We start from the raw sequence: 22,789 nt of genomic DNA on the forward strand, positions 1-22,789 counted from the left end.
TTCTGTCTTTGTTGAAGCACAGAAGAACTTTGTGTTTTTGGCACTGAACAAAAGTATTGTTTAACTTGCAAATTTTGCTCTTTCCTGTTGTGGTATTTCACTGAGGAAAGTGGTCAATTTTGTCCTTTTGGCATTCTAGCACTGGAGTTACTGTAGCAGCAGTTTCCTTGAAATTTTTGGGCATATCTTCAATACTTGGACGTCTCCTCTTGAATTTTCCTTGTCCAGCAGATATCTATGCACTTGAGAGAAACATGTTTTTCAGACAGGGCCTTGCAGTCTTCTCTATATTTCAGCCAGCTATTGACAGCGTTTATTGTGTGCCAGAAGTTATACAAATACCATCTTCCGGATTTTATGGGATATTTGTATAGCGATGTCATCACATCATGAATATCTACTCCTCCCCTATTACAATTGTACATTTGAACAATGGATGGTCTTTGGACAAGAATGTTCTTTCTTACTCCTATCCCATCTTTTTGCCATGTCCTTTGGCTCTACACTATTTAGTGAAGATAACGATGTAACTCGTTGTTATACCATTTCACAATGATGAATTTGCCCGTTGTCAACTTGTGAAGCTATAGTACTGCGTCCTTGTGCTTTCATCAGGAAGAATGGTGTGCTTGAATCTTTCAGCTCTTATTGTGCCTGTATAATACATACCCCTCATCGGTAGGTTCTCAGCAACATATGGTGTGAAGAAATTGTCTGCATAAACCCTAAAAAAGTGATTGTCTTCCAAGGCTGCTGTTAGCTTCATCACATTGTAACAATTAGACCTTTCCCAGGTACATGCTTTGTTGCCTTAGAAGCTGAACCTTGGTAAACGTCAAAATCGTACAAATATGCCGAGGAACCAGCTCTAGCCCACATTTTGAATCCCCATCTTACAGGCTTGTTTTGTATATATTGTCAAAGACAATCCCTTTGAAAGGGATCATTATTTCAACACACTGATTCCTCTTGGGCAGTTTTCTCAGACAAGCTTGGGAACAAAGTAAGCCAAGGCAAAAATATTACAGAACCACCTCTGCCCTTAACTACAGCCTTCACACTTAGCAAGTTAAAACTCCTCATTGGCACTTCAGTGCATCAGCATTGTCATGTTTCGTCACATCACACAAAACATCTGCCAGCTACTGCCCAGTTTGTGTTATATGACCCATTGAATATGGGCTGTTCTATTTTTTACTGTAATAACCATTTGTGCATAGTTCCATTCACAATGTTTGCCTGGAAATTTCAGGTGACTGAAATAACTGCAGTTCCTGTAGAGATGAAATTATTATTGACAAGACATTACTCATTCTTGGCCCATATCGATTAGGATTTATTAGGGGCACTCTTCTTAAGCTGTTACGTGACAGCAAATGGTAGACTATTCTCTTAAGATAAGATGACAACCCGAGTTGATATATTACCAAATCAGACCACTTCTTCGTGGTGTCGTGTCATGAGCCCATCCCAGCACTGTCAAGCCTCCACATAAACCCATCTTACTGGGCTCATTCCATACTACTGACTAAAACATATGACACTTCATTGCCATTGCTTAAATTAGACGTAGACGATAGCACAACTGACACCAGTTCCACACCATCTACAATGTGACCAATTTGCTCTTTTAAGAAGGTGAATGATATTATTTTGTCCCTTAATCTTAGGACGGGATGAAAATCTAACTTTTCAGAAATTGGAGGGCTGTTGAGTCTGAGACAGACATTTATACTAAAATGGAGACAAAATGAGCAGCAGAAAAAGAAATACAATAGCCAGGTAGTGCAAATATACTCAAAGGGGAAGGGCGAGTAAAGGTTTAAGGAAGAAAAAGCAAACCTTCATGAAATAGCAAGTTTATAGAAATTTGGTCTTTGAGAAAATAAACTTCTCAGATTATTAAATTCTTGCCAGTGATGTTCTGAACAACTGATGCTGGAAGGAAAGATTGAGATAAGTGTGATGGGGTAGGCAGCAAAATCATGGCTGTGTTGTACATTTTGTGACAAGTATTGTGGTACCATCTGGTGTTCCCTTTCATTTTCACTGGCAACGTAGTGGGTGCCATACTTTTGAATGAGGGTAAGTCAATTATTATCCCCAAAATAGTTACAAAACCTTATTGTAATCAAATAGGAAACTTACAAGAACATCATTTTTTGATAGTCTCCTTGTGTGTCAACGCACTTGGTCCATTGTTGTAAAAGTTTCCTGATGCCCTCAAGAAAGGTGATTCTTGGTTGAGCTGCGAGCCAAGAGTGCACTGCTTCTTTCACTGCTTTGTCCGAGGCAAATCTGCAGCCCCTTAATGCCTGTTTGAGTGGGCCAAACAAGTGATAGGTAGAAGGAGCAAGATCAGGGCTATATGGAGGATGATGCAGTACTTAAAATTTGAGTTTCTGGAGCGTTTCAGCAGTGTGGCCAGAAGTATGTGGACGGGCGTTGTCATGCAACAAAACAACACCTGACAGCAATCCTCGGTGTTTCCTTCGGTTTGCGGGCTTTAGCATCTCGCTGTAACATTCACTGTTTGTTGTTGTGCCCCTTTCCCCATAATGTTCCAGTACTGGATCTTGTGTGTCCCAAAAAACCGTAAGAATCTGTTTTCCTGCGGACAGCTGGGTCTTCAACTTTTCCTTGCATGACGAATTTGGATGTATCCATTCCATATTCTGCGTTTACTCTCTGGCTCGTAATGAGGGATCCACGTTTCATCAACAATAATGATCCTGTCTAAGTTGTTATCCCGGTCGTTACCATAGTTACCAAAATGTTTTTTGCAGATGTCCAAGCGCGTTTGTTCATGCAACTGTGAGAGTTGTTTTGGGACCCATCTTGCACAAACTTTCTGAAACCCAAGTCTGTTGTGGATAATTTTGTAGGCAGAACCGTGACTAATTTGCAGACGATGTGCCACTTTGTCAATAGTTAATCATATGTCTAACAGAATCATTTCAAGTGAATGCTCAGTGGTTTCTTCATTTGTGGCAGTAAATTGTCATCCAGCTCCTTCATTGTGCGTAACACTTGTGCAACCATTTCAGAATTTTCCAATCCGTTGGCAGACACTCCGTTGTGGCAAAACACTGTTTCTGTTCTGTACCGAAAGTCTTCATGAATTTTTGCCCCTGATACGCCTTCCAACCACAAAAAACGGATCACTGACTGTTGCTCTCCATTGGTGCAAATAGACAGCGGAGCAGCTATGATTATCAGCATGGCAGCAATAACAAAACTAACCTGGCAGCTTGAAAATTGCAAAGATATAACAACAAATAAACAAAGCATCCGTCAACAACATAAAATGACAGTACTGCCAAAATAAACAAAAATATAACTAAATTACTGATAATAATTGACTTACCCTCGTAGAATGTTGACAAAAGCCTGTGTCGGCTGGTGTGGCAGTTTCTCTTACATGGCTTTCCTGCTGACTGCTCTCCCTCTCCCCAACGAGTTCCACTTAATAGTGTGGTAAGGTGTACATTTCAAGTGTTTCTGGTATTTCTTAAAACCATATGATTCATGCGGCATAGAAATCTGCACGCAAGGGCACAATTAGTTAAAAGTCTGTGATAGTAGTATGGAGGAAGAGTTTGGTAATGCAGGTCTCATTTAAAGACTGTATTCCAGGAAATTTTAGTTCAGAGTTGTGTACTGCTCTTAATGTCCTGAAATAAGTTCCGTATTTTCCACTTTCCTCAAGTCACCTTGAAGGTGAAGATGAGTTGTTTCTGTGTTGGAATCCAAATGACTTGTGTATGCATAAACTGTCGCACATACAAAGGGAAGAATGCAGTGATAAGTTGGGAATAATCTGAATTTATTGCAGATCAATTTCAACATAGAATAGCCATCATCAGTGCTAGAGGTAACAGAAACAAATAAGATTCAAGCTATGCAGGACAACGTAAAGCAGTAAAAATACAAATGAGAAAATAAAGTGATCAATTCAAATTTGTATTTACGAACACTTATTTCAAATTTCAATGCATAGACACGCAGTAAAAATTGAGAAAAAGAAGCAGCATCATACACAACACATGTACATCTATGTGGTTTCTCTGCAATCCACCATACAGCTTGTGGTGGAGGGTACCCCTTACCACTACTAATCATTCCCTTTCCTCTTCCACTCACATATACACAGAAGAAAAAACAACTGTCTCTATGCCTCTGTAAGAGTCCTATTTTCTCATGTATTATCTTCGCAGTCCTTATACGCAGGTATGATGGAGGCAGTAGAATTATTGTGCAGTCAGCTTTAAATGCTGGCCTTCTCAGTATTCTCGCTAGTGTTCCTAAAGAGGAGTGTCCGTTTCCTTGCACGGATTCCTGTTAGAGCTCCTGAATTAAGTCTGTAGCACTTGCATGCTGTTTGAACCTACCACTTCAGTAGTACTCAAGAATAGTCACACTAGTGTTCTGTATGTGGTGTCCTTTACAGATGAACCACACTTTCCTAGAATTCTCATCGTAAACAGAAGTTGACCATGCGCTTTCTCTACGACAATCCTCAGATGCTCGTTCCATTTCATATAACTTCGTAATATCACACCCAGACATTTAAGTAGTGTGACTGTATCAAACAGGACCACTACTAATACTGTATCAGAACATAACCGGTTTGTTTTTCCTACTCATCCGCATTAACTAAAGTTTCCTCCCATTCATCACATGAACTAGAAATTTGGCCCGTCATTTTGTATCCTCCTACAGTCACTCAACTTCCACACCTTACCATACATCATGGCATAATCAGCAAACAACTGCATATTGCTCCAGCCCCCCTTCCCATCCGCAAAATAATTAATGCATATAGAGAATAATACAGGTCCTGTCGCATTTCACTCTGTTCAGAGATGGGTATCGTCACAAGTGCCACTCGCCGTTGAGGACAGCATACTGAGTCCTATTAGTTAAGAAGTCTTAAAGCCACTTGCATGTCTGTGAACCTATTCCATATGCTCATTTTCTTCAACAGCTTGCAGTGGGGCACTGTGTCAGATCCTTCCAGAAATCTAAAATACGGAATCTCTGTTACCCTTCATCTGTAGTTTGCAGTATATCACGTGAGTAAAGGGCAAGCTGAGTTTCTCATGACTGATGCTTTAGAAAGTGTTACTCATTTGTGGACATAAGATTCTCGGTCTCAAGAAAATTTATTTTATTCGAACTGAGAATGTGTTAAAGGATTCTGCAGCAAACCGATTTTAGGGATATTGGTCTGTAAGGGATATTGGTCTGTAATTTTGTGGGTCTGTTCTTTGCTTTTTAGACGTAGGAGTCACCTGTGTTCTCTCTCTCTCTCTCTCTCTCTCTCTCTCTCTCTCTCTCTCTCTCTCTCTCAATCGCTTGGGACTGCTTTGAGCGAGAGAGTCACGATAAACAGGAGATAGGTAAGGGGTCAGTGCGGCAGAGTGATCTTTCAAAAACCAAATTGGGATATCATCCAGACCTGATGACTTATTTGCCTTACTGTTTTCAACTCTTCTAGTTTCTCTATGCCAAGGGTGCTAATTATTATGTCATCCTTATGGGAGTCTGTTCAATAGTCAAATGACTGTACTGAGACTCTTGTGTGAACGATTTCTTAAATGCAAAATTTAAAACTCCAGCTTTTGTTTTTTGTTGTCAGCTGCCATGCTACACTGGTCATGAAGTGACTTGGTGGAAGCACTAACCAATTTTATGTAAGTCCAGAATTTTCTGGGGTTCTGTCAGATCTTCTGTTAAGGTATGATGGCGGTAGTTGTTGTATGCTTCGTGTGTATATTTTCTCACAGACGCACAAATGCCTACTAACATTTGCTTTTCATCATTTACGCATTCTCTTTTGAATCAAGAGTGCCTTAGGATCCTCAACATTTTCTGAACCTTGTTATTAATCCATTTACAAGGTGCACAGTAATCCAGACGACGATTCAAAATCTGCTTAGGCTTTGTTCCAGTAGGATGGATGTAGAGGAATTGTGGGCAGAGTTATGCCATTTCACTTTCAAAGTGAGAACATGAACCAAAGACTCCAGCAGCACAAACAGTTTGGCCACTTGATAAAGAGCACCCTCTGTGTGGACAAATAGCTAAGCTAAAGTTTATTTTGTAAACATATCAAGATAAGTGCATGTTATTACATTGAAATTCGTACGAATAGATGCAACATAAACTGTTAATGTTAGAAGTTACCAAATAATTTATAAAAAGTCAGTACACCTAATAATCAGTTAAAAAGTGTAGGAAGTACCATCTACAAATGCTGAGAGGGTACATTTGCATATAAAAGCAGTAAATTAAGGAAAAACAACATAAACACAGTCTTGTACAAATGTCATTTGAATTTAAATAAAATAATTTTATTGAATAACAACACAGAAAAGGATGATTGAGATGCTGGAGCACAACGTATGCTCTCAATCAGGTGAGCCACAAAGTTTTCCACCGCATCCTTTCAGTTAGACGGCAATGTATTCTATTCTCCGCCGCCTCCTTTCCATTTGACTGTAACATATTCTCCGCCGCCTCCTTTCGGTTTGGCTGCGGCGTGTCGTCCGCCGCCTCCTTTCGGTTTGGCTGCGGCGTGTCGTCCGCCGCCTCCTTTCGGTTTGGCTGCGGCGTGTCGTCCGCCGCCTCCTTTCGGTTTGGCTGCGGCGTGTCGTCCGCCGCCTCCTTTCGGTTTGGCTGCGGCGTGTCGTCCGCCGCCTCCTTTCGGTTTGGCTGCGGCGTGTCGTCCGCCGCCTCCTTTCGGTTTGGCTGCGGCGTGTCGTCCGCCGCCTCCTTTCGGTTTGGCTGCGGCGTGTCGTCCGCCGCCTCCTTTCGGTTTGGCTGCGGCGTGTCGTCCGCCGCCTCCTTTCGGTTTGGCTGCGGCGTGTCGTCCGCCGCCTCCTTTCGGTTTGGCTGCGGCGTGTCGTCCGCCGCCTCCTTTCGGTTTGGCTGCGGCGTGTCGTCCGCCGCCTCCTTTCGGTTTGGCTGCGGCATGTCGTCCGCCGCCTCCTTTCGGTTTGGCTGCGGCGTGTCGTCCGCCGCCTCCTTTCGGTTTGGCTGCGGCGTGTCGTCCGCCGCCTCCTTTCGGTTTGGCTGCGGCGTGTCGTCCGCCGCCTCCTTTCGGTTTGGCTGCGGCGTGTCGTCCGCCGCCTCCTTTCGGTTTGGCTGCGGCGTGTCGTCCGCCGCCTCCTTTCGGTTTGGCTGCGGCGTGTCGTCCGCCGCCTCCTTTCGGTTTGGCTGCGGCGTGTCGTCCGCCGCCTCCTTTCGGTTTGGCTGCGGCGTGTCGTCCGCCGCCTCCTTTCGGTTTGGCTGCGGCGTGTCGTCCGCCGCCTCCTTTCGGTTTGGCTGCGGCGTGTCGTCCGCCGCCTCCTTTCGGTTTGGCTGCGGCGTGTCGTCCGCCGCCTCCTTTCGGTTTGGCTGCGGCGTGTCGTCCGCCGCCTCCTTTCGGTTTGGCTGCGGCGTGTCGTCCGCCGCCTCCTTTCGGTTTGGCTGCGGCGTGTCGTCCGCCGCCTCCTTTCGGTTTGGCTGCGGCGTGTCGTCCGCCGCCTCCTTTCGGTTTGGCTGCGGCGTGTCGTCCGCCGCCTCCTTTCGGTTTGGCTGCGGCGTGTCGTCCGCCGCCTCCTTTCGGTTTGGCTGCGGCGTGTCGTCCGCCGCCTCCTTTCGGTTTGGCTGCGGCGTGTCGTCCGCCGCCTCCTTTCGGTTTGGCTGCGGCGTGTCGTCCGCCGCCTCCTTTCGGTTTGGCTGCGGCGTGTCGTCCGCCGCCTCCTTTCGGTTTGGCTGCGGCGTGTCGTCCGCCGCCTCCTTTCGGTTTGGCTGCGGCGTGTCGTCCGCCGCCTCCTTTCGGTTTGGCTGCGGCGTGTCGTCCGCCGCCTCCTTTCGGTTTGGCTGCGGCGTGTCGTCCGCCGCCTCCTTTCGGTTTGGCTGCGGCGTGTCGTCCGCCGCCTCCTTTCGGTTTGGCTGCGGCGTGTCGTCCGCCGCCTCCTTTCGGTTTGGCTGCGGCGTGTCGTCCGCCGCCTCCTTTCGGTTTGGCTGCGGCGTGTCGTCCGCCGCCTCCTTTCGGTTTGGCTGCGGCGTGTCGTCCGCCGCCTCCTTTCGGTTTGGCTGCGGCGTGTCGTCCGCCGCCTCCTTTCGGTTTGGCTGCGGCGTGTCGTCCGCCGCCTCCTTTCGGTTTGGCTGCGGCGTGTCGTCAGCCGCCTCCTTTCGGTTTGGCTGCGGCGTGTCGTCAGCCGCCTCCTTTCGGTTTGGCTGCGGCGTGTCGTCCGCCCCATCCTTTCGGTTTGGCTGCGGCGTGTCGTCCGCCCCATCCTTTCGGTTTGTCACCAAAGTGGTCCTCCGCTTTATGCTCTTCTTACATTCTGTAACGTTTTTCGGTGCATTGGCATCATTACATCTGTTAATTTACTGTTTATAAATTTTTGGTATCTTTTAATATTAATAGCATATCTTACGTCTTCATGTTGCAGTTGAGATTTTGATATGTGCCTATCCATATATTTAAAAAAAAAATAAACTTTAGTGTGACTGTTTTTCCCACATAGAAGATGCTCTTGGTTAAGGTGGCCAAATCATTGGTGCTGGTGTGCTCTGTAAACAGTAACTTAATTTTTGTGTAGTCTGATATACGGTTTCTTTTTTTAAATATACACTCCTGGAAATGGAAAAAAGAACACATTGACACCGGTGTGTCAGACCCACCATACTTGCTCCGGACACTGCGAGAGGGCTGTACAAGCAATGATCACACGCACGGCACAGCGGACACACCAGGAACCGCGGTGTTGGCCGTCGAATGGCGCTAGCTGCGCAGCATTTGTGCACCGCCGCCGTCAGTGTCAGCCAGTTTGCCGTGACATACGGAGCTCCATCGCAGTCTTTAACACTGGTAGCATGCCGCGACAGCGTGGACGTGAACCGTATGTGCAGTTGACGGACTTTGAGCGAGGGCGTATAGTGGGCATGCGGGAGGCCGGGTGGACGTACCGCCGAATTGCTCAACACGTGGGGCGTGAGGTCTCCACAGTACATCGATGTTGTCGCCAGTGGTCGGCGGAAGGGGCACGTGCCCGTCGACCTGGGACCGGACCGCAGCGACGCACGGATGCACGCCAAGACCGTAGGATCCTACGCAGTGCCGTAGGGGACCGCACCGCCACTTCCCAGCAAATTAGGGACACTGTTGCTCCTGGGGTATCGGCGAGGACCATTCGCAACCGTCTCCATGAAGCTGGGCTACGGTCCCGCACACCGTTAGGCCGTCTTCCGCTCACGCCCCAACATCGTGCAGCCCGCCTCCAGTGGTGTCGCGACAGGCGTGAATGGAGGGACGAATGGAGACGTGTCATCTTCAGCGATGAGAGTCGCTTCTGCCTTGGTGCCAATGATGGTCGTATGCGTGTTTGGCGCCGTGCAGGTGAGCGCCACAATCAGGACTGCATACGACCGAGGCACACAGGGCCAACACCCGGCATCATGGTGTGGGGAGCGATCTCCTACACTGGCCGTACACCACTGGTGATCGTCGAGGGGACACTGAATAGTGCACGGTACATCCAAACCGTCATCGAACCCATCGTTCTACCATTCCTAGACCGGCAAGGGAACTTGCTGTTCCAACAGGACAATGCACGTCCGCATGTATCCCGTGCCACCCAACGTGCTCTAGAAGGTGTAAGTCAACTACCCTGGCCAGCAAGATCTCCGGATCTGTCCCCCATGGAGCATGTTTGGGACTGGATGAAGTGTCGTCTCACGCGGTCTGCACGTCCAGCACGAACGCTGTCCAACTGAGGCGCCAGGTGGAAATGGCATGGCAAGCCGTTCCACAGGACTACATCCAGCATCACTACGATCGTCTCCATGGGAGAATAGCAGCCTGCATTGCTGCGAAAGGTGGATATACACTGTACTAGTGCCGACATTGTGCATGCTCTGTTGCCTGTGTCTATGTGCCTGTGGTTCTGTCAGTGTGATCATGTGATGTATCTGACCCCAGGAACGTGTCAATAAAGTTTCCCCTTCCTGGGACAGTGAATTCACGGTGTTCTTATTTCAATTCCCGGGAGTGTATTTATAGGTGTGACTGTACATGCATTTATTTCTAAGCACGTTTGGTATGACCACATTGGGCGATGTATGGTTTACATTCTTCTCTTTGTATTTTTTACTGCATTCCACTGTCTTGTATATGTGTGTATCGTATTTGTTTCTTCCACCTCTCGCACTAATCATTACTAATATACTGTCAAAATAGATCTGCAATAAATTCAAATCATTCGTGATTGATCACTGCATTCTTCCATTTGTAACTCTAATAATCTAATCACTATTAATACCAAATTTGCCAGAGCAGTTACAGAGTGCTGACAAGTAAATCATACTAGGCTAAAGTAAACCACACTAGGCTACAGTGCCACGACTACCTGTAAATTGTCAGTGTGGGGGAATTGTCACAGATAAGATACCTAGTTGCAGTGCTTCCTTTAACAGAACTGAACTGGTTGTGTTGCTGACTCCACAGGAAAGAACTGTGTGTGCAGTATCTGCTTGGTTCCTGCCAACACGGTTTCCTTCTCTCTCTCTCTCTCTCTCTCTCTCTCTCTCTCTCTCTCTCTCTCTCTGATGAGTAAATGATTTTTCAATATTAGACTAGGTGTTGCATTTTATGGCCAATTTTCTTACACGATTCTTTAAATTTAATAACCTCAGGTTCAAGAAAATTTGCAGCATTGGAGATCAATTTTATTTTCAAGGATTACAGTTGTTCTCACATGCTGATGGTAAGCTGACAGTTACCTCTGGATTTAATGAGAAGTGGTGTGCATGTAGCAAGATAGGGTCTTAAAATTACCACTATCACCTGTGGTCAAAATACGACCAACTGTGTTTATAAAATAATAAGTTTTCCCCTTCCCCACCTCAGCTTTTTGTCTTTGTCAGGCCCATTAGTGTTCTCCTTTGAGGCATAGCCTGAAACAAATATAGTTCCTGTGTAATAAGGGAAATAGTAGGTATTCATAATGATGACATTAAACATCAGAAACTTAACCACACAATTTGAAGTGTGTGCAAATGAACAAAGTTAGTTCCTTCACTGTTGGACAAAAATAAGAGAAAAAATGCCAATCAACATTTTCTGTTGCCCCAGGAGGCTTTGTAACTGTGATGTTTTGTGTCCCACTAGTTGCAATGACCTAGCAGTTACGGCATTGTAACTGCCTGGTTTGAGTGTGTTACTGCAAATGAACCATCTGCAACATTTTAACCCTCTAACTGCTCTTGATGTGTTAACACGCACGCCTTTGTGCCTGTCCCTGTGTGCTCTGAACGTGTTTACGCGCGCCACCAGTCCTTCTACCTGGTACTCTGAATGTGTCTACGCCTAGACATGTTCAGAGTACCAGGTAGAAGGACTGGTGGTGCGCGTAAACACGTTCAGAGCACACAGGGACAGGGACAGGTACAAAGGTGCACGTGTTAACTTGTCCAGAGCAGTTACAGGGTTAAAATAAAAATAGGTAGAAAGCAATTTCATGAAACATTGTTACCTTTGTATGTCATTTTCACAATAGCACCTGTTGGCTACACGGAGTAGAAGTTGGTAGCAGTGTGATGGACAGAGGAAAGCTTTGCTTGTATCTGTGTCTACTTCCTTTGCCCTTCTTAACAGCTATGCTCACAAAATGCACCCCTCCCCCACCCGACCCCCCCCCCCTTAACAGCTATGCTCACAAAATGCATCCCTCCCCCACCTGACCCCCTCCCCCACATCCCCACATCTATGGCATAGCTTTTCCAAATTACGTGTGTTTTGTTGGCTTCCTTGTTCAATTAATATTAAAAAATTGTATGTCATGTATTCATATTATATTATGCTTTGTGATAGCAGGAGTCAGTGTGCCACATGATGCACTAGTGATATACCAGTCTGCTGCCGTTAATCATTTAATCAGAGGTTTTAAAGTAAGAGCATGCATTTCACCCACAAACTAATGTTGCTAACTGATAGCAATAGTTTTTTGCTTTTTTGTAGTTAATTGCAGAAACATTTGTCATGTGGAGCTTATCACCAGGCTTGCAAACTTTGAGCAGAGATCAGTTAGGAAATTGATTCTGGTGCAGACAGAACACAGTGGTGACACCACAAAGTATTGTTACACACTTGTCTTGTTGCATGCACACCAATCACGATATGTGCAAAGCAATCTTCAATTTGTAGCAAAAACATGCAGTAATTTCGATCAGTTGAGAAAGGCTGCCACCCTCAACAAGAATCCAGTTTGCCTCCTGCCCTCCATAGTAAAGTTGAATACAGTGATTTTGTTGCATGTGAATGATGCCTGATACTGATTTTTAGAGAGGATGGGGGGAAGGATTGTAACCGAAGGATCAGAGAATGTGATTTCTCCATTCATGGAGATCATAAAGGGGCTCAGTGAAGCACACCAGTGTGAAATACATTAGCAATCCTTTATCTGTAAATTGTCAGAAGAAATAAAACATGTACTCTTGCACAAAACACCATGAAGCTCTTGCTGTCAGGAATGTTGCAGTGGCATTTAAGAAAAATTGGTTGCCCTGCGAGTTAGGTTTGTAACATACATAATAGTTTATTGTAAATCTTAAAACAGCAGCTCTTATTGGCCACGTATTCATGTTTGTGTGGATCTTGAATTTTATGAAAAGTATTGAAGTATTATAAAAATGCTTTAGTTGTAAGTAATAAAGTTGTATAACACAGCAAATTAAAATCCTCCATGGGGAAAACTGTCTAAAGTAGCAATATAGAAGAAAATGTTGGGAGGTATGTGGCTTTTATGAATAAAGTCTGAACTGTTATTTGCCGTTCCATTTATGCTCATATACTTGGTGTGTTGATTATGAAAGTTGTTTGCAGTAGCTAAATTTTTGTGTCCAGTGTGAGTAATGAATTTATCTTGTATTAAAAAGTAATAAAAATTCATATTACTGTGTACACAATTGAAATATAAAAGTAATTTTCTTTGAAATTTTTTGCATTCATTTTAGCACAAGAAGGGAATATGTCTTGTGGAACAGTATGTCACAGGACTGTATTAATACACACTGCAGGTTCATTTCTTTTCCTCTGTTGTAAAACCGTTAATGGTTGAATGAATTTATCATCGTCTTCCCACAAAGAAGTTAAGTTCTATAAAGTTGTCACATCATCTCAAATAATACTGAATAATATTTTAGGATTGGAAAAATGGTTCTAACTAGAATACATCTGTACTCCCAAGGCACAATTACTTATACTGAGGCTTCAGAACAGCTGTAATTTGCAGTGATGTGGACTGCACAGGGTGTTGGCAGATGGTGCCAATCTGTAACCATTCCTGACAACAGAAAATTGACATGATTATATGAATATTGTTCCAGGCATTTGGATTACTTGCAGTCCTTTCAAGAGGCTTCCTGAAAACTCATCACACAACACTCATGTATCAGCAGCAATGTGACTAATCACCATAGTTCAGTTCTTTTCTCCTAGCTGTATATAGCTAAGTAACTTTGCTGCTGGGAATCAGTAAGGTTTCTTGCGTGTAGTTCTGAATATTTTGAAGTGAACACTTGGAAGTGGTCGAGAGAAACTAGCATTGATGTCCTGCACCATTTCTCACCTCTTAGAGGAAAGGAGTTTGTGTTACTTACTGACTTCAGGTTGAAATTCTCTTCAGAATTCGTTGCAGATAAAAATATTTGCCACTACCAGTAAATCTACACGACAGTATGTTCAAGGTATCTGTGAAATTCTTGTGTGTTCTTAATTTGATCATCTTCTTTACTTTACTAAGGAGAATGGGATGAGATTATTTATAGTTTCATGTTACACATGGAAAACAATACACTTCAGCTATTGGCTCTGTCAGCTCTGTGGATACCCTTTACTAAGTTTCAGCTCTCCCACATTGCCTTATTCTATACAGATAATAGTCTTTGAGCACATTTATTCAACGTTGGGTAAATGGTATTTGACTTGACTTATTTCTGACGGGAGCTTTGCAAGAGCTGTCGTGGAAATTTATTGGTTCCAAAAATATATATATATATGTAATAAGTATTTGTTGTGGAAAGCAAAAACATTGTCATTTTAATTTTTGTTGCTCCTTAACAGTGGTGTTGGGCTGTTTGATTTCCATTGTCCCTTGGTTACATTGCACCAATGAGGATGATATTGAAGTAACATGGGTGTTACATGTATAATTTGTGCTTAAATCTGTGTTAACTAATTATAGCTTTTCAAATCCCTGTGAAGAAATACGAAAGAGCAAGCTCACGTAGTAAAACAATATTTTGGATACAGTCTGGAGTCGAGTGCTTTCCTAACTTAAGCTCTTTGGCCTGCTTCATATTGTGAAGTCCAAAATTTACAGACTTGCTAAAGTAGTGAAACTTCAATTTCGTGCAGTACCTTATAGAAACTTCAGATGGACTATTATGTAATACTAACAGGTGTGCGTGCGTGCGTGTGTGCGTGCGTGCTCATTACAGTATTTCAATATTTGGTGGAGTGGTTGTGGACAAGAACACACAAACATTCCACTACTCCCCAGAATTTGAGACTTTTCTCAAAATTTTTGAGACTTTGATGCTTTTTTCCTCATGTTTGTTTAAACTATATGGTTGCAGCTTATGTTTTTACATACAATTTCTTGCATGTGTTCAGAAAGTTCTTTCAATAGAAGAGGCTTTTCTGTTGTTAAACTGCTTGTTGGGACTAAACCACATGTCACTGAATTAGGTTTATGTATGTTATACCAAATTATGTAATATTTAGGACAATTTCTGATTGCATAGTGTGGGTTTCTTTCCTTAGAACACTATAAATATAATTTGAACCATCACTTCACTACAGAGTTCACATAAATCATTCTTATCTAAGGACTGTCTTATTTGGAATTACTTTGGACTGCACGTTGTCAGGCACAGGCGGAGACGGAGAGAGGATGAGGTTTTAGTAACAGGGAGGACACCAGCTGTGGTAGGAGTGACGAAGCCTGCATCCTCAGGGGGGAGCCCCCAGCCCGTGAACAGGGAAACACTCAGTGTGAATGTGAGAACTGCTCAGTTTGACCTCGAGGCCACAGCATTCCCACCACTTCCAGGGCTGGAAGCTGTGACTGGAACTGCCACCAAAACTGTCGCGTCTGTTGAAACGACGCATGCTGAGACGTCAAGTTCTCATTGGGAAAACAGGTAAATTGATTTCTGTTACATGCGAAAAGTGTGTAGCATTGCACGATTGTGACACCTGCACGTTGATAAAGTGGACAAAGTTGTCATATGTATGCAGAATAAATGTTAGTCCTTATATGGGAGTTCTTCTGTAATAGCATTTGTGTATTCTTAGGTAAAGACTGTTGAATTAAGCTGGATTCATGGCTGCAGTTAAGGTACAGCGTACCAATATTGAGATTTTTTTTCTCTCTTTATAGTAATGAATTTGATGCTAACAGTTGTCCTACTTCTAAATTAGTGAGATACTGTAGGATTATTTTTTAAAGTTGTGGCTTTAAGCATGTGTGCATTGCTTCACTGCTTGCAGTGATATTTTGCTCTAATTTCTGTGCACTGCATGTTTCATCATCACATGTTCATAATTTGCACTAAACGTTTGTGAATTGGTGCTGTAACCATGTTTTCGTGTTTTAGCTATGTCGTTAAAATTTTATAAGTCTAGGCTTGTTACCCCTCTTTGTGCTCACCCACAAGCTTTGTGCTTAGTGAAGTTTGTGTTGCCTGCAGGTTATGTCATGGTTCAGAATTCTGTAAATCCACAGCTCTTAGGCATGCTACACAGCTCGTTAAAGAAAAGGGGAAGAAAACTCGTTCATGTCTTTATGATATAGTGTAATCGAGTTGTCAGTTGGAGTTAGCCTTTAATTTGAAAAGTAGACATCACTTAAAAATGGTGCAGGTATATAGTTTCTGTGAATGTGCCAAACTAGAATGTTGTAATAGAATATGTACAGTTGAGTCAAGTAGTTCATAATAGTTGACCTAGAGAAATACACATCACATCCTTGACATTCCACAACATACAAATATTTTTGGGGTTGTCACTCATTGTTTACCCAGTTAAATTAGATTATTATGTAATGAGTTCTGAGCTGTGATAAATATTGAAAATTGCTGTTTTAAACTTAGATTCTTTGTTAGAGACAATTTGGTACTGGCCAGGTGCATTGTTAGTGTGTTTATCAAGCTGCAGCATGCTGATCTGGATCATATTGCAAAGTTTCATTAGAGAAAATCATTATATGACTGACAACACACACACACACACACACACACACACACACACACACACACACACATAAAATAAGCAGATGAAATTACAGATTTCAGAAATGTCAGATTAGTATTAAAATTTTACCCTTTCAGTATATCTTTAGGTGGGGCATCAGTATTTATCATAATGTATTTGGTAGCCATACAAGACCACTGAGTACATTCAAAAATACAGAGGAGAGATGAATGTGATTTGCCTCAGCTGTTAAGATTTGTTAAATAGTTGATGAAAGTTCACCTGCAGAAATTCCCGTCCAATCCACAACCTATTGCAATTATTTTGTGCTACAGGGTGATTCACGAAGGTATGCAAATATTTTAATATTTTACTCTACAAGTAAACCTAAAGAAAAAATTTCATATAAACATACCTCCGCAAATCTTTAGCTAAGATTAATAAAAGATTTTGCTTGAAATGCAGCAACTTCGCTAATATGAAGCAATCGCAAAACTGTATGAGGTTAAAGTAAAACAAGATTTCCATTTATTTTGTTGTTATTGGCCTGGTGAATCTAATAAAACATATCAGACGTGTATCTGTAGTAGTTTTCCAAAACATCCAGAGAAGTAAAGACATAATGGTTCGTGCATTCGGAATCCACATAGTTGGATAACATGCAATATTCGAATTGCAGCCATAGCATTACCATCACATTTGCCATAAATAAACACCATATCTGTGTATTCCTATGTCTTAAATTTGAAAGGCATCCCCATTTCATAAATCTATAAACTAAAACAGTTACTATGTGGTTTCACTTAAATACACTGTTGTTCTTTCACTGAACAATACAGCAGACCAATAACAACCAACTAAATTGAAATCTTGCTTTACTTCAACCTCATACAGTTTTGCAGTGACTTCATATCAGTGAAGTTGCTAAATTTCAGGCAAAATCTTTTATTAGCCGTAACTGCGTAACAAAACATTTGTGGAGCTATGTTTATATCAACTTTTTTTTAGTTTTACTTGTACAGTAACATATTAAAATTTTTCCATATCTTCGTGAATCACCTTGTATAATAGTAAACTTATTGTCAATTGGGATGTGAATGAGAGAAAAATTGAATTGTAAGTAAATTTTGATAGTTCCTTTGCTCATGGTATAAGTACACACATAACGAACTGTGCCATTATGTTGAATGTGTAAACTTGCGTGCAATACCTGTCTGTAGTTAGTTTCAAATAATTTTGTTTTGTCATGTATGCAGAAGAGCGTTTACTTTTAGAATCTGATTTCACATACTGCATGGAATGGCATTGTGCCCTGCACCATTTTTATGTGGCTTCTGTACCTAAACATTCCCACTTCATTGCGTTGTGAGCCCCCTTTCTGTGGGCAATCTTGTGCATCATGCAAGTTACAGTTTTCATACAAACTCTTGAAATTATTTGCACTGCAGGCTGTCTGATGTCGTTAAGGGGACAGCAAAACCTAAATGCCAGGCTGGTGGTACGAATGGCAGTGGGAAGGAGAAGGAAAGCAGCAGTATATCACCCCGCGGTCTCTCACCAGTGCCCACTGTGCCTCCTGCGCCTTCCACTTCTCCAGCACCTGCCTGTACACCTTCGCCAGTTGCAGTTGCTGTGGCAGTAAACACTGAAACAAAGTCATTGCCCTCGCCCCCACAACTGCATGGCACTCAGCATGAGCGTGAGGTGAAAGATGTTGGCACGGGTAGTGACACTGCATTGAGCCTGGTCACTCTCACACCACCTTCTTCCCCAGATAAGTAAGTCAGTTACCTAATTAAGAAAAGAAACCTAATTCTGAAAGTCTTTCCACACCACAAATTTTTAATCTTATAGATACACGTACCTTTGCTTGTATTTCTGCCTTGTTAAAAACTTTTTAATTTTGTACATAACAAATTAAAATTGATCTTTAACATTAAAAATGTTTCCTTTGCTTTTGTCTCAAAATTTGCAAAGCTCTTACCTAGTTTCAATCATGTTAAAATGCTTTCTCTCTTCATGTGTTTGTGTAGTGCACTATAATGTAAAAATATTGCTTACTAACTGAGTGAGTGAGTGAGTGAGTGAGTGAGTGTTGAAAATCCAGTTACGTTTGTAACAATACTCATTAAACTTCCAGCTGAATAACACCACCATGCATGTAAAGTAACCCTTCTTCTGATAGTGTTGTCCCAGTTAGGAATGAGTCCTTACATATGTGACCTGCACATGTAGCTAAATTTAAGTTACTATGATTCTTAGTACATACATGCTTATCATGTAAACCTGCAGGCAGCAGTAGAACATTAACATATAGTATGCTGTTGCTGTTGTATAATCTGATGGAAAAATCCAGTGTGATATGTCCCAACAGATTTATCATAATTTGGCAAACTGTTTGAGATGTGGACAGCTGAATAAGAAAGACAAAAATTGCTTAGCGTTTGGAAGAGTTGTCTTTCAGAAGTTCTGTGACAAAGCGATGTACATGGGTACTCACTGTCCCCGTATGCTGCTGACGGACTGCTGCTCAGCACCTCCACAGTTTGATCAATGCTGATCTGTACACCTGTACATAGTAAACACTATTTTGTAGGTATATGTGCAGTAAAACTCTTGCAGCAAGATCCCAGGCCAATGAAGGCTTATGTCCACTGCTGTGAGTAAATGCTTAGTTATTGGTGAGATTTTGTATTATACTGAGGTAGAATAACTTACTCAAGAATGTGCTTAAAATGTCATGCTGCTGAACCAAGTGCCCGTAAGCGGGTGAAGAATGTTTTAAGTGTGTAGATCAGTTTGGTTATAAAATTTCAATAACAGCCATATTTTGAGTGTGTTCAGTGGAAGAGCAATGAAATTGTTACTTTTATTTGTTAAATGTATATTGTATTATATGTTTCTTCTTCACTTACAGCTGTTAACTTAAAATTAAATGTGCTGTAACCCATCTTATAGAAGTCCTTGGTGCATTGTAATTGTAGTGAAAAATTGTATTTGTTGGAATAATTTTATTCACACCAAGGTTTTGTATTTCCTGCTCAGCATCTTCTGGTTGGTCAGTTTGGATGTTTAATTCAGGTGTGCACCTTTCAGTTGCACTGTGTTTTAGTATAACGCAGTACTGCAGAAAGTTTTGCTAGGAAATATTAATATAACTACATAGTTTCCATGTATGGGAAATCTGTGTCAAAGCATGCTACATAAATGGGAAACAGATGATGGGATAAGATAGTGTGTATGAGAGTTTGAGGTGTATGCTGCCCATAACAATAACTACACTACATCGTAGATAGGGTTCTTCCAACAAATGGGGCTGTTGGCTGCCATTCTAATACAGCCAGTAGTTTGGCAGGATTTTGTTACTTCTCAGTCCACCATTTACAAGACAGTTATCGATTTAGTTAGTGGTCAACATGCTTTGACAGTTATGTCTTCATAGTCACAAATAGAAGTCATCAAACCAGCTATCAATGCCACCCATGAGATAGAATAGAATAGTGGTGGGCTGGGAGGGGCAGTGGAGGAGAACATTCTGAAGTAGTAATTGAGAATGTGGTCCTGTCTGTTGAAATAAGATGTAAAACTTGCCTTTCGTGCATATTGTAGTACCAGTTCAGTGTCACCTACACCTCTTGACAAAGTATGATCACTACTACATACAATACATAATGTCCAAGCAGTTTACAGATGCTAAGCAGCATGCATTGGTGGAGTTTGCAAGTGTTAATTGCTGCTTGTGCTGTTAAGTTTTGTGAATGGTGAATTTTACCTAGTTTGTTGTAATGGTGTGTGTTGGCTGCTACTTGGCACCTTTAAAATAATGTGTGTTAATTACGTATTCAAAATTTTTCTTCAGTTTGTTGTCCAGAACCAAAGACAGACTTAATTACGATAATGTGGAACATTACTAACACTCCTCTGTAATTTTAGGACAGTTCCTGTTGTCAAATGTATGGCAGACAAATCAACAAAGACTGATGATACCCTCCTGAATGGTGACAATTCATGTGGGGTTGCTGGTGTGAATCTCCGACCAGATTCGGGAACAGCTTTCAGTACGAAACAAGGAACGGTGACGTCTAATTCTACAGCTGCAGTACCAGTCACAAAGCATGTGCCGACAACTACAAATGCAGCCACCATGACAAGTGCTGTGGTTGTGACTGATACGGTAGTCACGCCCGCCCGCCAATGTCCACCAACTGTTGTCACAACAGGCCTGCCACCAAACTCAATGGCAGCACCAGTAGCAAGTTCTGCATCTGTACCAGATACTTCTGCACCAACTTTGGCGCCAGTCAATGCTTCACCAGTAAGTTAATTAGCTTGTTTCTGCACAGTATCACAGAGCAGCAGCATTAATACTTTTTATATTGTAGGGGAAGGCATTTCAGGTTGATAAAATGGGAAGTCCAGATTGGAATATCAACAGAATTCTGAAAAGGATAGATTGCTACCACCGTAAAGATGACACCTTGTATTCCATGCAGGCACAATGAAAAGATTGTTGCACATTGAACTTTCAGACAAAAATTTCTTCAAAAAGCAAAAATGCGTGCTCATTCACTTACTATCGTTGGAGTGGGGTGGGGACGGGGAGGGATAGCTGGTTATGGTGGTTGGAGTGGAGGGGAAAAAAAGTGTGCGCTACTCGGCAGAGTGTGCGTTGGATTAGTGGCAGGTGGGAGGACAAGAAAGCCAGGTGCAGCATTGTGAGGTTGTGAAATGGTAGGGGAGGGGGTGGGGGGAAAGAGCAGAGGAGGTGACTGGTGGGTCTGTTTCCAGAGAGTGGTGCACTGTGAAGGTGAGGGGATGTGAATTTGAAGGTAGACGGGGTGGAAAATGTTTTGTGTAGGGTGTGGCGACAAGAGGTTACTGTAGATTGAGGCCAGGTTGAGTTAGAGAGCGGAGAATGTGTTTTAAAGATAACTCTCATCTGTGAAGTTCAGAAAAGCTGGTTCTGGAGTGGAGGTTCCAGATGGTCCAAAACTAGCCCACAAATAAGATTCCACATACCATATGCCAACATGCACCCAATCCTCCCACTACTCCCAAGAACCAGCTGCAAAGGAGTGCCCCATTAGTCATCCAATACTGCCATGGACGGGAACATCTGAACCACATCCTTCGTTAGGGGTTTATCTGTAATTGTGTTCTGAAATGAGGGACATCATACTTTTAATCCTTCCCAATCCTCTTAGTATTCAGTCACCCATCCAACCTTCACAACATCCTAGTCCATCTCTGCCACTCCCAAATCCTTCCTCTTGGCCCAGGGGTCATACCCCTGTGGAAGACACAGATGCAAGACTTGGCAAGTCCATCCACCAGCACTCCCTTTTCCAGTCAAGTCCCCGACTTGATCCTACCCCATCGGAGGAATAGAACACTGTGAAAGCAGCTATGTCCTATACCAGCTCTACTGCAATCACCGCGCAGATTTTTATGTTGGTATGTTTACCAACCAGCTGTCCGTCAGGGTGAACGGCCACCTCCAATCTGTGGCCAAGAGCAAAGTTGACCACCTTGTGGCACAACATGCAGCTGACCATAACATGTGTGAGTTCAGTGGCTGCTTCGTAGCCAGGACCATCTTGATCCTTCCCTCCAGCAACAGCTTTCTGAATTGTACAGATGAGAGTTGTAATAATACATTCTCCACTCCCAAAATTATCCCAGCCTCAATCTACAGCAACCTTCTGCTCCCACACCCTCTACCTAACAATTTCCATCTCATGTGCCCTAGCTCCTTCTCCCACTTCGTCTCCTCACCCTCATTGTGCACTGCTATCTGATTATGTACCCCATGTGTTCTCTCCCTTTCTGCTCCCCCTTTCCTCTCCTACCATCCTCCTCCCTTTCCCACAACAACCAGACACTGTGCCTGGCAGCCTTGTCCTTCCACCATTTAATCATTGCAAGCTCTGCCAGGCAGCACTCACTTCTCTCCCACCACTCATGCCTCACTATCCCTCCCCCTTCCCTGCCCCTCTCCGGGTGGCTGCTTCTGTTAGATGCAGCTGCATTCTTGCTAGAGTTGTTGGAGATCATGGTAATCAGAACATTAGGGGTGTGTGTGTGTGTGTGTGTGTGTGTGTGTGTGTGTGTGTGTGTGCAACTCAATGTGTCATATTTTTGGCGAGTAGAAATCTATCCTCCTCATAATATTATTGATTTATCAGGATTAAACTTTGATGCATGATGTAGATGTACCCTGTGAATTCGATTGACAAATTGTGAAACGTAAGAGTCACACCTGTTCCATTAGTTACTTAAAATGGTGCTTTTCCTTTTATTCATTTTAGTGAAGTATGATTGTCTTCTTTGGAAGAAATGCCATTAGGGTGCTGAAAAACCACAAGATCGCAAAAAGAACAGTTGCTTAATAGTTACTTTTATAGAACCTAGATTTCGCACATAAGTTGAGAGCTTTATGAAAGCATTAGTCAGAGGTACACAACTGTGTGTTCTTAAGTGGTGCATTGGTCTACATGCTACCTGCTTTCATCAAGCTGAAAGTTCGTAGGCTGAGTAAAA

General features: G+C 42.8%; 1 protein-coding gene across 9 annotated transcripts in view; it reads left to right on the plus strand.

Moving 5' to 3' along the window:
* LOC124794963 (la-related protein Larp4B) overlaps nucleotides 1-22,789 on the plus strand; it is a 358,294-nt gene that overhangs the window by 330,183 nt on the left and 5,322 nt on the right. For 5 of the 9 annotated variants that reach the window (XM_047258683.1, XM_047258685.1, XM_047258686.1 and 2 more), the window contains 3 exons: nucleotides 14,926-15,198; nucleotides 17,698-18,027; nucleotides 20,183-20,564. In XM_047258683.1, the coding sequence (XP_047114639.1) occupies nucleotides 14,926-15,198; nucleotides 17,698-18,027; nucleotides 20,183-20,564 (985 nt within the window). The remainder of the gene's footprint in view (nucleotides 1-14,925; nucleotides 15,199-17,697; nucleotides 18,028-20,182; nucleotides 20,565-22,789) is intronic. The other 4 variants (XM_047258684.1, XM_047258691.1, XM_047258689.1 and 1 more) reach the window with 4 other exon arrangements.

The sequence above is a fragment of the Schistocerca piceifrons genome, chromosome 4 (genome assembly GCF_021461385.2).
Source record: "Schistocerca piceifrons isolate TAMUIC-IGC-003096 chromosome 4, iqSchPice1.1, whole genome shotgun sequence".
In the NCBI taxonomy this organism is placed as follows: Eukaryota; Metazoa; Arthropoda; class Insecta; order Orthoptera; family Acrididae; genus Schistocerca; species Schistocerca piceifrons.